Source organism: Branchiostoma floridae, chromosome 3 (assembly GCF_000003815.2).
Source record: "Branchiostoma floridae strain S238N-H82 chromosome 3, Bfl_VNyyK, whole genome shotgun sequence".
Lineage (NCBI taxonomy): Eukaryota > Metazoa > Chordata > Leptocardii > Amphioxiformes > Branchiostomatidae > Branchiostoma > Branchiostoma floridae.
In genome coordinates this window covers 7,487,954-7,502,383 of record NC_049981.1, presented here as the reverse complement: position 1 = coordinate 7,502,383, position 14,430 = coordinate 7,487,954, and the positions used below count along the sequence as shown (strand labels likewise).

At 39.8% G+C, this 14,430-nt stretch overlaps 2 protein-coding genes across 2 annotated transcripts in view; one reads left to right on the top strand and one right to left on the bottom strand.

Moving 5' to 3' along the window:
- Window positions 1–6,409, bottom strand: part of LOC118411505 (tetratricopeptide repeat protein 38-like) — a 12,504-nt gene extending 6,095 nt beyond the window's left edge. Inside the window, exons 1-8 of the mRNA XM_035813811.1 lie at window positions 6,312–6,409; window positions 5,747–5,784; window positions 4,759–4,836; window positions 3,982–4,063; window positions 3,127–3,298; window positions 1,843–2,016; window positions 1,066–1,141; window positions 305–424 (exon numbers count right to left, since the gene is read on the bottom strand). Of these exons, the coding sequence (XP_035669704.1) occupies window positions 305–424; window positions 1,066–1,141; window positions 1,843–2,016; window positions 3,127–3,298; window positions 3,982–4,063; window positions 4,759–4,836; window positions 5,747–5,773 (729 nt within the window). The 5' untranslated portion in view covers window positions 5,774–5,784; window positions 6,312–6,409. The remainder of the gene's footprint in view (window positions 1–304; window positions 425–1,065; window positions 1,142–1,842; window positions 2,017–3,126; window positions 3,299–3,981; window positions 4,064–4,758; window positions 4,837–5,746; window positions 5,785–6,311) is intronic.
- A 69-nt stretch (window positions 6,410–6,478) lies between these two features.
- LOC118411504 (transcription initiation factor IIA subunit 2-like) lies at window positions 6,479–14,084 on the top strand. The gene is made up of 4 exons (XM_035813810.1): window positions 6,479–6,779; window positions 8,430–8,534; window positions 11,708–11,834; window positions 12,905–14,084. The coding sequence occupies exons 1-4, from the start codon at window positions 6,708–6,710 to the stop codon at window positions 12,931–12,933; spliced, it is 333 nt and encodes a 110-aa protein (XP_035669703.1). The 5' UTR covers window positions 6,479–6,707; the 3' UTR covers window positions 12,934–14,084.
- The last annotated feature ends 346 nt before the right edge of the window (window positions 14,085–14,430 follow it).

Below are 14,430 nucleotides of genomic sequence, written 5' to 3'. Positions count from 1 at the left end.
CAAGATGCACACATGCACACACATACAGATTTAAACACGAAAAGACGGTATCACAGAAAAAATTACACATAAATTGAGAGTATAAATAAACATACACACACTCATTATTATACAAACAGATAAAATTTGATAGGCCTGGGGTAGAAAATTTCATCAACTCAAATAGAAAAATGTTTATGTAGAGCTGTTTACAGACACAGAGACAAAACTCAAAGTACTAGGTATCTGATGAGACACCAAAACATTTATCAGGTAAGGGTAAGTGTCTCAGGAAGGTTATTTCTTAAGAGTAATGTTTCCTTACGTTCCAGTCCCTCATGGTTGTGGACATGAAGGCTATTCCCTCGTCCTGCCTCCCTCCCATCTCCAGCACATGAGCCATGGAGTGGGTGGACCACGCATCCTTCTGGTTCAGCTCAAGACCCTGGAGGGAAACATTCATCAACTAGAAAGGCAACATTTTTGCAAAAATGCAAAATGTTATCTCTTTAGGCTTGTGTCAAGCTACTCACAGACAACAGGGGGCTCGAAATACCACCTGAATATACAGGTTAGTGCAGGTAAAATTGGAGCTGTGCAGGTATTTCTGGTGTCTACCTGCACATAACCTGCACTGGTCCATGTACAGGGTTTTATACATAAATGTCCTATGATGTAGGTGTGCATTGTATATAGATATTTGTTATTACGCTTCATTGACTGTTACCACCTATAGAGTATAAAAGAAAGATAGCAATGGTTCCTGAACAATTTTTAAATTAGTATGATTCATACTTCCTAAGTTCCAGTATTTCAATCCCTGTATACCATTGGGCTTGCCCAAAAGTAGTGTGTGCGAGTAATAAAAAGAGTTGGGATATAAAAGGGGCATCAGAGTAGACTGACGTGATAGCCAGTCCAGGTAGCCAGGCCTGGTGCACAGCCTAGCTTTTTCTGTAAACCTTTTCTGCTATAGGAAGAAGAAAGAAAAAAATATAGTACGTTTTCTCCTTTAGGAAAACATAATAAGATAGTAAAATTTAAGCTTTACACAAAAGATATACTCTGATGAACTTCTAGTGTTACCTTGCGAGCTGCTTTCTCAGCTTGATCATAGAAGTTTGTCTCCACCAGACCAAAGGAATGCATCCCATACAGGTACCTAAACACAACGTTAGTAAATAGACTGTATAATCCTTGCTTAATTTTGATATCATCAAATTTCTTTATAGCAATTGGACTTGTGGCTAACAAAATATACTGTAATTTTCATACAGTATCCTTTAAAGAGCAGATCTATGTTTCCTAGAACTGCTATTATAAGTTGCCAATATCGTCAAATATACTAAATTTTTGGCAATATAGCTATAAGCATTATAACCATCCACTGAGGGGTGTGTATGCAACCATCATGTAATATACCAGAGTAACACAGTTCCACACTCAGTCTGTCAATCTAACCCTATGTAATAATATCTTAGCATTTGTATGTTGGACAACCTTGGTTGTCAACTTCATCAAGAAAGTGACTCTGAAAAAACAATAAACACTATACACAAGAAAAGGGAAGGGAAAGTCATCTTGATCCAGTTTAGCTCACTAAAGAGCTAGTCTTCCACTGGTCATGACAGAGAGAACAGACGCCATGTACAGGGGAAATTCCCCAAGCTGTTTACAACAAGCACAATGAACAGCGGACCATGGCTTAACATATCGTCCTAAGAACTGCAACCCTTTCTGGTAGCGTGCATGTCGAGTGAGCGACACAGTCGGGATCAAACTCATAGCTTCTAGTTCCAGAGGCACTAACACTGGACTACACACGCTATCTAGTTTAGAAGAAGATTAACACAGGAGACTCACGCATAATGAGGCATGCTTGGTTTCCATGCAGGGAACACCCTAGCGATGGAGTCTCTCATGGGGGCGCCCTGGCCCAGGTAGAAGTAGGTGTCGTGGGCCATCTTGATGGCCAGCATGTCGGTCGGGTGTTCCAGTGTTATAGCCTCCCACTTGTCACAGGCTCCTGTTAGGTCCCTGAAACATTGAAAACAAACAGCTGCAGTTGTAGTGGGAACTGCTAGGGGGCAGAAGCACATATGGAATGGACACCTACCAATTTTGATAAGTGGGGTGTTCTTTAACATTATTTTAACGAGTTTGCTCTGTGCAAGGACCTCTTCTAGGCACTGAACTAAGCTTACTGTGGCAGCATCTCTTCTCCCTAAGTCAGAAACATCAATCTTCAGCAAGCTTGACTAACTGACTCAATAAGCAAATTAGCACTGGGGTTGCAAGACTGCTCGGGAAATTCTCTTCCCCATTTAGCCGGAATGGTTTGATCCACTCACACCCCTATTCTTTTATAGATAAAAGTAGTGGGGTTCCTTTTACGTGCCCGGGGTGTGGTTCTCTCCGAATACGGGACCTCCAGGTAATCATATTTCACGTGAGTGAAGTGAGGAAAGTAAAATGCCTTTCACAAGGTTGGTGACATGGCAGGTTTTGAACCCAGGACCTCTTGGGCCTGAGGCCAATGTGCTGGCAATTATGCAACACAATCTCACTTAACATGCCTGTGGTGTGGCTCCCCTCAAACTCATAGCCTTGTCATATTTCCTCTAACAGTGATAAGTGCCCCACCCCTGTGCCCAGAGTTGCACAGCCTCGGCATGTTTTCTCTCTCGAGGGTTAACTCCATTTTTCTCCATAGTTCTCCTGAAATTCTCGACCCCTTCCCCCTGTAACTAACATTGATAAGTGCCTCACCCCTGTGCCCATAGCTGCACAGCTTCTGCATGTTTCCTCTCCCGAGGGTTCACCCCGTTCTTCTCCACAGTTCTCCTGAAATTCTCGACCCCTTCCCCCTGTAACTAATATTGATAAGTGCCTCACCCCTGTGCCCACAGTTGTACAGCTTCGGCATGTTTCCTCTCCCGAGGGTTCACCCCGTTCTTCTCCACAGTTCTCCTGAAATTCTCGACCCCTTCCCCCTGTAACTAATATTGATAAGTGCCTCACCCCTGTGCCCACAGTTGTACAGCTTCTGCATGTTTCCTCTCACTAGGGTTCACTCCGTTCTTCTTCACAGTTCTCCTCAAATCCTCGACCCCTTCCCCCTGTAACTAACATTGATAAGTGCCTCACCCCTGTGCCCACAGCTGCACAGCTTCGGCATGTTTCCTCTCTCGAGGGTTAATCCCGTTTTTCTCCACAGCTGTCCTCAGATCCTCCACCCCTTCCCTCAGCCCTGTGTCTGTGTAGATGGACTTCCCTGTTCCCAGCAGCTCCAGTCCGTTGGCAAGGACTTTTCCCATCACTATAGGGAGTAAAAGGATTTAAATGATGATTTCTGCTATCTTACAACAAATATGATAAAAGACTTAAACAGATAAGATTTTATGGACACTTCATTAAAACATTGTGGCTTTTAAATTTTTTTTTCTTACATGGAAACAGTCATGATAATACTAGTAAATATTCATCCGAAGATAGTTTCATCAGGTTGGTAGAATATAGGATATAGGAGAATTCAACCCCAGTGATGAACCGGGACGAGGGGTGATACAAGCTTAACCACGTATGGGATTGTTTTCTCACTGCAAAAGCGCCACCTACATCAGCTACATAAAGCGGTGAGAAGCAGAACTCAAGTTAGAAGCTCTGACAAAGGTGTCTGAGAGACATTGAAACGTAAGCAATGTACAAGTGTACTAGTAAGTACCTGCTGGTTGTGTAAAAAGAATTCTCCTATATCCTATTAATATTCATCTCATTGTGTGATTAACATTTGATAAAAGGTGAATTAACTACTGCACTATATATTCATGAATGTTATACATGTTATACAATATATCAAAATAACAAATGTTCACAATACTAGTAAATTGTTTTGTACCATATACACCTAAGGTACACATTTTCACTGTGATACTGAAGCCTGGTGGTACAAAAAATGGGCTATTCCAACAGGTCAACAATCAACCAATTGCAAGCATGTACCAAAGTTTGGGTCAGCTTGAAGTAGGCGTTCCAGACTGGCGTCCACTCCCCCAACACTGGAGTCATCGTACCAGCCAACATACTGCAGAAAACAACACAAGTTTCAGTACATGCAGTTTGACCTCAGAGAGAGAGAGAGAGAATTCAAAGAGAGTTGGACTTGCACTGAGATCTAAGGACAAAGTGTCTTTGAATACATCATTTTATATAGACCAGCAGGCCTCGTGCGCAAAAGTTTGACCTCAAAATCCTTTTAAACACAGCAATCAATGTATCAAAACTGCCACCTAAAGCAAATCATGCCAACCAGTGACAAGCAAAGTACATGACATTGTTAGAAAGTTACGCTGCTTTTTGTGATCACTACAGCAGAGTCCACTGGTAGTGTGGGTTCAACTATCACACTCTTTCCAAAATGCTAAGTGCTATTAAAGCAGAAATTTTAGCAGCATGGCCCCTCAGCCATTGCACAGATGGGTGGTAAATTTTAGTATCAGAATATTTTTGAGACTTTTAACACCCTTAAACTGCCAAACCCACATATATCCGGCACACATATACATGCCCTGTGTGCCACAACCGGATCCGGGATAGCGTATTCCCCCAAAGTAGCAGCTTTGCGCGCGTGTAGCGCACGAACCCCGGAAGTTAGGGACTTCGGCCTTGTTCGGTGGTTCTTTTTGGAGGTCAGCGGCCAACCCTGCTGGCACTGATAGCATTTTATAGGGCTGACACTGTGGCAGTTTAAGGGTTAAGGGATAGTCTTAAGATGCTTACCTGTGTCAGGACTGCATCGTACATCTTACAGGCATCATTACTGGTGGTGGAGAGAGGAAGGCCAATCTTGCACCATTCCTGTTAAAAGAATATTAACAATGTGTTGATGGAGATTAGACATCCAGGTAATATAAACAGTAAGATATGCCAAAAAGCAGATACTCAAGCAACTGGATATGATTTTGAAAACGGTTGGACGTTTCAGATAGTATCCGCTATCTTTCATACACAACAGGTGTTCGAAATAGACAGGATTTTTCAATGCTACAATGTGTTATCTAAGCCTAAGGGACCACAAAAAAAGTGGTCACATTGGCCAGGTTGTAATTCATGTAGTGGTGATCACTTGGCTCTGGTTTGACTGTCGTGTTATAACCTTATTCTAAGCATTTGCAGGTAAACCTACTTCCAGCATTCTCTAACTCCTTGTTCTTTTTACACTGAGTAAATCTGCATTTTTAAAACTTTCAAAAGTTTTAAAGAATATAAATTAGATTTGACTTGAACGACATCCCCCAATATCCAACCCTTGCAAGACGTGGAACAATAGATGTTAAACTGGATAGCAGACTTGAAGGGTTTTATTATAGGGGACCCGGGGTCCAAATTTCATACTGACAGAGTCACCAAGTGCATGGCAAGCGCTACAGGCACGTACAGGCACTGTAAGGGGGTCAGGGGGGATCAACCTTCCATGGTTCAGGATTTAAGAGGATTTTAAGTTAAATATGGTGCATTCTGAGGTATCCTGAGGGGCAATTATTACTGTCAAAAAAGTCAGTCTTCAGCTGTAAACTACTTAGTGCCATCCCTGGCCAATCAGAATTTCGTGCTTGTCAGATCGGATCTGCTCCCCAGTGTAAGGGCCTCTTCAGTGCGTCCTGTTTCTTTTTAGTTTTAGAACAGTGAGTCCAATTGATGCCTGGACGCATGCCTGGCTACTAGTAAGTAAAAGCCTGCCGGATAGTGTGTGTGAGTCAGAGATTACCTGACAGTCCCTCCACTGGCTGTGCATCTTTTATCACCCTGAAGGAAAAGGGATATAGATATTGACAAGTCACCATGTAAATACAGTGGAAGATGGACAAAATTTTATCTGTCAATGTTCATTTGCAATTCTGAAAGACACTTCATCTCCCATGGCCACTGCATAGAACAAAAAGTAAAACATGCAAATACTTTAAGTAGAAATAGGTTTATAATACATGTCAATTAACTTATAATTTCTCTATATTCTGTATAACGTTACCACTGATTTACTTTATTTGCAATTACCCTTTAATAGGGCATGGTCATGCAATAAATTTATTATCATTATTATTATAAAAACATTCAGTGATTACAAAATGGTGGGCTCTCAAATACCTGCACTGACCATGACCTCACATACATACCTGCATACCTGCATACCATACATACAAGTCATATGAATTCGGTTAACGTTTTGTGCTTTTTATCCTAAATTCAATAGTACAAATTCTCTTTCAGTAACTTGCATCAAAGTTAAAACCTTAAAACTTCAGCTTGCATTGCAAAAATCATTGGATACAAACCAGAAAGCTTGCAGGAAGCAAAAGAATGTACACGTCCAACAAGTTGTGTTTCTTTGTGGATCAGGCAAGAAAAATAACACCTGTAAAGGTCATAGGTTAAAGGTTGATATGATGACGCAAAACCACCACCTTGCGAAATTTTGTCGAACTGCAACCTGGATGCCCTGTTGAAGACTGAACGCGCTCAGCTCAGTTGCTTGTTTGTCTTGAAAATTGCCCCTTTTTTCGCGATTTACTACTCTTGAACAAAATCTACATTACGTAGCTCAGTCTATAGAGAACATAGACTTACCAGGTTGGTAAACCTGTGTAGAGTCGGACTTTGTTTTGTGAAATTTTGCCTTTGTTTTTTTTTCTTCTTCTTCGCCCAAACAAAGAAGCGCGCTTTGAAGCAAAATGGCGTACCAGCTGTATCGGAACACAACCATCGGTAATACTCTACAGGAGAGTCTGGATGAGCTCATACAGGTAACGACTGCTAAATTTGTATTTTCAGGGATTAAATAGTGCCGCATGTCATTTTTTAAAGAAGAAACTGAGAAAGGTGAAACGTCGAACCATGGGGGAGGGGGGCATATGCATACCAGACAGGTTTGGTTGTTTTTCAGTAACATTTGAATTTAGAGCGTGTTGGTCTATAGTGGAGAACTCTACTCTAAACATTGCCCAAAATAGAGGACAAATTGGCCTTGTGATTGGGGTTAATTGACTTTCATTTGCAATTTGTAGAGCAGAGCAGATAACACTAAACAGTTCTTCGGTTGAGTTAAAGAGTGTCTAACTCCAGAAGTAAAAATCTTAAAGTATAAGCTTTTGGGATCAATCCCTGGCATGCGAAAATGTTAAATGTTTGAAAAAAACAACACTTTTAAGTCCTAAGACCAACATTATTACCTCACTCAACTCAGGTGAAGATGCACATGCGTAGCTGGCTGTTTGGTGGAATATGCAACTCCCACTGGCATTTTAAATCTAAAACTGCCGACTAGAAATGACTATGAACTCTTCTTTACAACTCCTATTATTTTCTTGGGCCGGTTTAATGTCTTCATCTTCAGTAATCAGTACAAAATCCAGTCCACTGATTTTTTTCAGGTCTTTTTTTTTCAGACTGGTTCAAGAGGAAAAAAAAACGGTTTTGCCCCTACTGCTAGGCCTAGGGATTTGAACCAAAAATATGTTTTGTATTCAGGGGTGGGTACCAGTACAAAACCATTTTTTCCTGTCGGGCTGGTCGAAAAAAAAAGGACCTGAAAAAAATCAGTGGCCCAGATTTTGGACCAGTTAGAAAATGAACAGATTACATACTAGTATACCGGCAGGCATTCATGTGTTTTGGGGCTTACCACTACCAGCCAAAGAAAATAACAAGAATAATGCAGAGGAGAGTTGATAGTTATTTCTACCAAGATTCTACTGTCAAACTTCATTTAAGTAAACAGAGGCATTAGTGTTCAGGGCTCGAAATGCATTTTGGGGATTAGGTGCACTGGTGCAACCAGCTTAAAAAATTGGGTGCACAAAATTTTTTTTTGGTGCACCACCGAAATTGAAGTAAAAACCTAATAAGAAAACTTAGTTACAAGCTATGAAATTCTTAAACAAGTACCATGACAGACATTTTTATTGTCTTTCTAACACGTAGATGTCAAGAATATGATGTATACTAGACTTTAAGTATACTTTGATATTTTCACATAGAAAACATAATGAAATAAAAACATATTTGGGTGCACGCACAGCTTCAATTTTGGGTGCACCTGGGTGCACATGCACCCACTATTTCGAGCCCTGGTGTTACTTACATGATACCCCATCACACAGATTCCTTTGCAGCAAAATGTACCATTGTTTTCAGCATTGCCCAAGTTTTGACAATTAGCTCCATGCTTAGGTCCAGACCTGGGCCTGATCCTCTGGACTTGGACGGTGCCTGTAGTACGCTGTACCTGATTTTTATGTACCAGTATCCACCCCTAGTGATTCTGTTGTTATCTTTCTCCAGTCCCAGCAGATGACCCCTCAGTCAGCCCTACAGGTCCTGTTACAGTTTGACAAGGCCATATATATAATTATACATGTAATAACAGTTATTAATCTGTTGTAATTTTTCTCCAGTCCCAGCAGATCACCCCTCAGTTGGCCCTACAGGTCCTGTTACAGTTTGACAAGGCCATCAACAACGCCCTGGCAACCAGGGTCAGGAACAGACTCAACTTCAAGGTCAGACATGAAAAGTTTATTGTTTAATATTTAGTTTGTTCATTTGAAATTGTCATGTATTATACTCACGGTGTAACAAGATGGGATAGCCAACAAGTGTAAAACACCATTGTCCCAAAAAGATGTGGAGAAAGACAATAAAAGACACTTAGAAACAATTACCTTTACATTGAAAAACACTTGCAGAATTAAAATTCCAATCTCCTGCAATGCCAACAATGAATCATTAGAATATCTATTATTATCTAAATAATGATGACATGTCCCAGTACTGGCACTGGGGTGTCTATGGGCTGAAAGACAGCAGGTTTGGTTTGTACAGGACTTGGTGCTGGGTTTCCTCCATGCTTCTCCATGACCCCTGTTAAAATGGACTCCTGGTGGAGAAAGACAACTCCTCCCTTCGCCATTTCTTCATCCGCTCGATCACAGGCGGCAGCCAGCTTACTAATGTCCAGTAAAACACTGTCCCTCTCTTTTTGTAACATTGTCATGTTTTCGTTGTCGATTTTATCAACTTCAGACAAAAGGCAGTCCTTCCTTTCAGTCAGTTTCTGCACCATTTGGTTGTAGGCGGCAATTATGCTTTCCTTTGTCTGCTGTGTCTGTTCTTTCAGGCCTCTCTCCTTGTCTCTCAGACTTTTGACAAAAGTGCAGGATCTCGCCAAGTTGTTTTTGCCTTCGTTGATAAGTGCTTGAACCGGAGCCTTTCTTTCCTGTGCGGCCTTTTTCAGACTTACGGTGCAGTGGTCGCTGTGATTTTGATCCAAACACTCGTTACAAACTGGCACATCGCATTTCTGGCAGTACAACTTAATCTCTTCAGTCTGATGCAAAACGCACCGATCCTTTGATTCCCTCTTTCTCTTAACCGGTGTGACCTGGCATTGGACTCTCATTTGCAGAGTTGTAACGAGGATGTTGTCTGGTAAAGCTTTGACGCCCTGGCGTGGCTTCCTTGCCCATTGACTGCAGACTGGGCACTGGAAGGTTGTTTTACTCAATGTTAACTGCTGTAGACAGTCCTGACAGAAGGTGTGCTGACAGGGCAGCACCTTGGGCTTGTTGAACAGCTCCAGGCAGATGCTGCAGGACAGTTCTTCACGGATTTGTTCTCCCAGACTCAACGTTGCGACTGGCCTGGCTGCCATTTTGGTTTCTGAGTTTCAGTTCCTCATTATCAAGCTTGACTATTGTATGCAAATATTAACTCATAGTTTCAGTAGCGAGTGGTGGGTGTGTTTGCTGGTATATAGTGGTAAGTCATCGTTTTGGTCCGTGATTGGTTGGCATGTCTGCTGTCTGCTGATTGGCTCTTAGTTTAGGCCATGCCAATTTATTTTATTGGTTCTGTGACATTTTCAGATGAAAACAAAAAATAGCAAGTAAATACTAAATTGTATGGAAGAATAATTGAACATATTTACTCCATAAAACTGAGTAGTCCAAGGCACAAACCTGGTCCTTGGGTTATGTTTTTTATTTTGATTTTCCAAAAATCTTTTTTAAAAATCCGAGAGCTGCCTGTCCACATACTAGACCAGATTTTACCGGTCCCCTGAGTAGTCTTCTTGGGCAGGTTTCTCTGTATAGCTATTGATTCTTTCTAAAGGTCTCTGATATAGGCACGTTTACAATGATCGTTGGCATTGCTTATTCAAAAAATTTTCAGCCCCAACTCGGGACAAAGTCCAGGTTTCATGTTTGTCCTGGACTAACATACATTACGTGAAGCACTTTTTTGTACACCTTTACATACTATATTTTCCCGATTATACACCCTAATTGAAATATGCACCCCTGATATGGGGCAAGTCTATGGGACTAAAACTAGTAAAAGGTAAAATTAGGGAAAAACTCGACGTACATGTACACATGTATGCACCCCTTCTCCACCAATGTAGGCCACACCAATTTAATTTCTCGGTTCACGGATTTTTAAATAAAAAGTATGGAGCGAGAGGGCGAAATAGAAATAAAAATAAAAATTGTAAAATGGTTGGGGTAAAGGTAACGGCTAATCCAAAACATAAAGAAAAAAAGTTTTCAGATTGAAAAAAGTACAAAAACACTATTATTGTACATTAACAGCACCTGTACCCACACTTTAAGGAGCTTATAATATAAAGGCCAATTTGCTACACCAGAAAGTTGGTGAATGGTTTCATTAATGGTGAAAATTTGCTGAGTGGTAATTTTTATTTTTTTTATTTTTTCCAAAAAATAGGAGCGAGCGAATCCGTGAACCAAGAAATTAAATTGGCGTGGCCTTAGAACACATCTTTCACTGGATGAATTCAATTATATTCTTTTCTTCTCTTTTCCCAAAGTAATGTTGCAAGAACTCAAGAACTTTCAGCACCTTTCAGTTTTAACAAAAATGTAAAAGTGCGTACTTTGGTTGAGAAAATATGGTTACGCTATTTTGTAATAACTTTTAACAATGGCTGGAATAAGTATTTTGCAGAAATGCAACTCTCATATTCATAATCTTTCACACCTGCTTATTACAGTTCCCTTTGCTGCGAGATGAATATGGTTCAACAGTGCTGCTGACTATGACTTTTCAGGTTGGAAAGATTTTGGAAAAGCAACGAAAAAATTATGAACCATTAATCAGTTGTGCATGTTTCAAATTCTATCATTTTCACATCTGAATCTTATAGGGGTAAGATTGCAAATTTGATTCGATTTTGAAAATCCTGATTCTTGAATAGCATCTTTTGTTTCCATCATTGAAACATATGCTGTCAGGCTCAATGTCAAAAATTGGACTTACCCAAAGTTTTCACTGTCCAACTCTAGTCTTTGACAGTGAATGAGTGATCCACTGTAGAGACAGGGCATAAACTTTCTGCACGTTATGATCCAATGTCCAAAATACACCATGCAGCATGTAATTTGCATGTATCAACAAGATTTGCTGGAAAATACACTTCAACACAGAAAATTTCCAACTAATTCATGTTATTGCTTCTCAAACATTTTATGGTGCAAAATAGGGCAGGGAGGAAAACGCGAATAGGATTGTTTTGGATAGGCTAGTGCTGTGTACCTAACATAACATCAGGTACAGGTACACAGGTTAAGGTACAGGTCCGGCCTTTGCTTCTAAATAATATCTAGTACCAAGAACACAGATGAAGTTGTTGTTTTTTTGTTGTTTCCTGCAGGGCCACTTGAGAACCTACCGATTCTGCGATAACGTCTGGACGTTTGTTCTTAACGACATGGAGTTCCGCGATGTGGCGGACATCATCAAAGTGGACAAGGTCAAGATCGTGGCCTGCGATGGGAAAGGTGAGATATGATGGGCAGCAATTTGAAAAGTTTTTTTGTTCTTGTTGAAACTACATACAGTGGAGAGAGGCTCATTACCAAGTAGGGCTATGTACCTAAATACTCACACCTGTACCATACCTGTAAGATTGTTTAGGTACAGGCCCAGACCTAAACACCTGTGCACCTGTACCTAAACTAACTTACGCACGTCCAGTGGACACCACTTTTTAAGGTTACAGAGAAGTAAATCCAGAATCAACAATGACATTTGTGTGATAGTCTTGCAGTTTAAACTTTAAAAAAACTTGCAAAGAAATTGTTTTAAGATCCAAATAATGTATTTCCCCATTCAAAGATGACAATTTCTTACAGGGCTCGAAATACCACATGCATATGCAAGTTTGTGCACGTAAAATTGCTGTGGTGCAAGTACCCTCAGACCAAACTTGCACCAGTGCAAGTTGGTTTTATCTACTACTACGTATACCTGACATTAGAATAAGCTAACACACACCAAGAATGCTACGTGTCCTTGCAAGGTAAAAGAAAATAACTCTGATCACATTACATATGTAAATTTCTCAGAAGAGGAGATATAGGCTAGGATTAACACTCCACTACTTTAGGTTGTGCAAGTAATTTTCCTTTAAATTTGGTGCAAGTAACTTTTGACTCAACCCAAAAATGTGTTTTGAGCCCTGTCTTACTAAAAAATACTTATACCTTACATTATACTTCTTCGAATTCGTTTAGGTACAGGTGCAGGTCCAGACCTGTACCTAAACCTGTGTACCTGTACCTGTAATTTGTTTAGGTACACAGCTCTATTACTAGTACCAACATGAAGTAGGATTATCATCACTTTTAACAACACTTTATAGGTTTGATATGCAAACTTTAAGGTGAGGTCTTTGCTAGGTTACAGAATATGGTGTGTTATACCAAAAGATGAGCATACTCTGAAATAACAATGCACAAATACCTGCAACAAGTTAAGACTTGAAACAATGCCATAGAGTGACATAAGAATTTATTGTAGTTGTGATAATTTCTTTTAACAGTTGTATTTCTCTGTTCTGTTGCTGCAGCCAGTGCAGGTGGAACCAGAGATGACTAATGAAATCGGATATTACTACAACAATACTCATCAATCTGTCTCCATGACTACCACAACTGCTGGGATAAACAATCTCGGAGGGCGCATCAATTTATTTTCTTGGTTGACTGGGACATTTTGGGGTATATGAAAATGGGGTATAGGATGAAAACTTGTACAGAAAGGTACATATGTAGTTTTACCAGACTGACTATTATACGGGGAATAATTTGCCAGGGGAGTTTTGCTAACAGAGTTTTTGGCTGATTGCTAACCATATCCTCCCCTGGCCAATGTCTGAATTTTTTTGCCGAATTCTAATTGATCCCCTATACACCCGTAGGAAGTCCCGATTGAGGCTAGTAAAAAGATACAGACCTTCACTTAAATTGTTTTCATTATCTTCCAGTACAGGATTGTTTGTTTCTTTTCTATGCGAGAAGCAACAAGTTAAATTGATGTGGCCTGAGTATTTTCAATCTTCAACTGTCAGGAGAAGGGGAATTTGATTTTCTAAATAAAGACATTTTTTTCTTCCTATGTTTTTGTAAACATAAGTGGGTATTTGTTGTGTGTCAAATCTCAAAGCTCATAATGCAGACCACAAAACTAGGCATTTTTTTCGTGCAGATATAATTTCGAACTCCATTTATGGCTGTGCTTATAAATGGTGACAAAGTCAAGCATTGTTAGCTTCCTATAAGATGGGACAAGAAACCAAGAGGCAACACTGTAAGAAAGACATAACTGCGATGTATACTGTATGTATTATCTGTAGACATTCCAGACAAAAGGCCAGCTACACTATACTACACTTTGTATTACATGTGTCACTATAGTATATATATATAATGCTCAACACTTTGAATTTGGGAACATATATTCCAAGTTTACAAAGCACCATGTGTGTCTTTCTATACTTGAAAGTCTAGATCTAACCTGGTATACAATTATGAAATATCATATCTTCAAGTACAACTTTTCCTCTCCATGATGGTAGTCTTATTCCTAGTATCATATATGAATATCATATGTAATATGAAAGAGCATCTTGTATCTTCCCAAGTTCAAAGTGACGGGTGTTTCGTCTATTATTTGTAACAAGTCAGTAACTGTCAGCCGTGTGAACAATGTACCATATGTAGCAAAAATAAACTCTATTCAGAACAACATTGTACATGGCTCATGTGTATATAAGGCCACACCAATTAAATTTCTTGGTTCACGGATTCGCTCGCTCCGATTTCTTGGAAAAAAAAATAAAAATAAAAATTACCAATCAGCAAATTTTCACCATTAATGAAACCATTCACCAACTTTTTGGTGTAGCAAATTGGCCTTTACATCATAAGCTCCTTAAAATCAACAAACAGGTGCTGTTATTGTACAGTAATAGTGGTTTTGTACTTTTTTCAAGCTGAAAACTTTTTATTCTTTATATTTTGGATTAGCCCTTACCTTTACCCCAACCAATTTACAATTTTTATTTCGCTCCATATTTTTTATGAAAAAATCCGT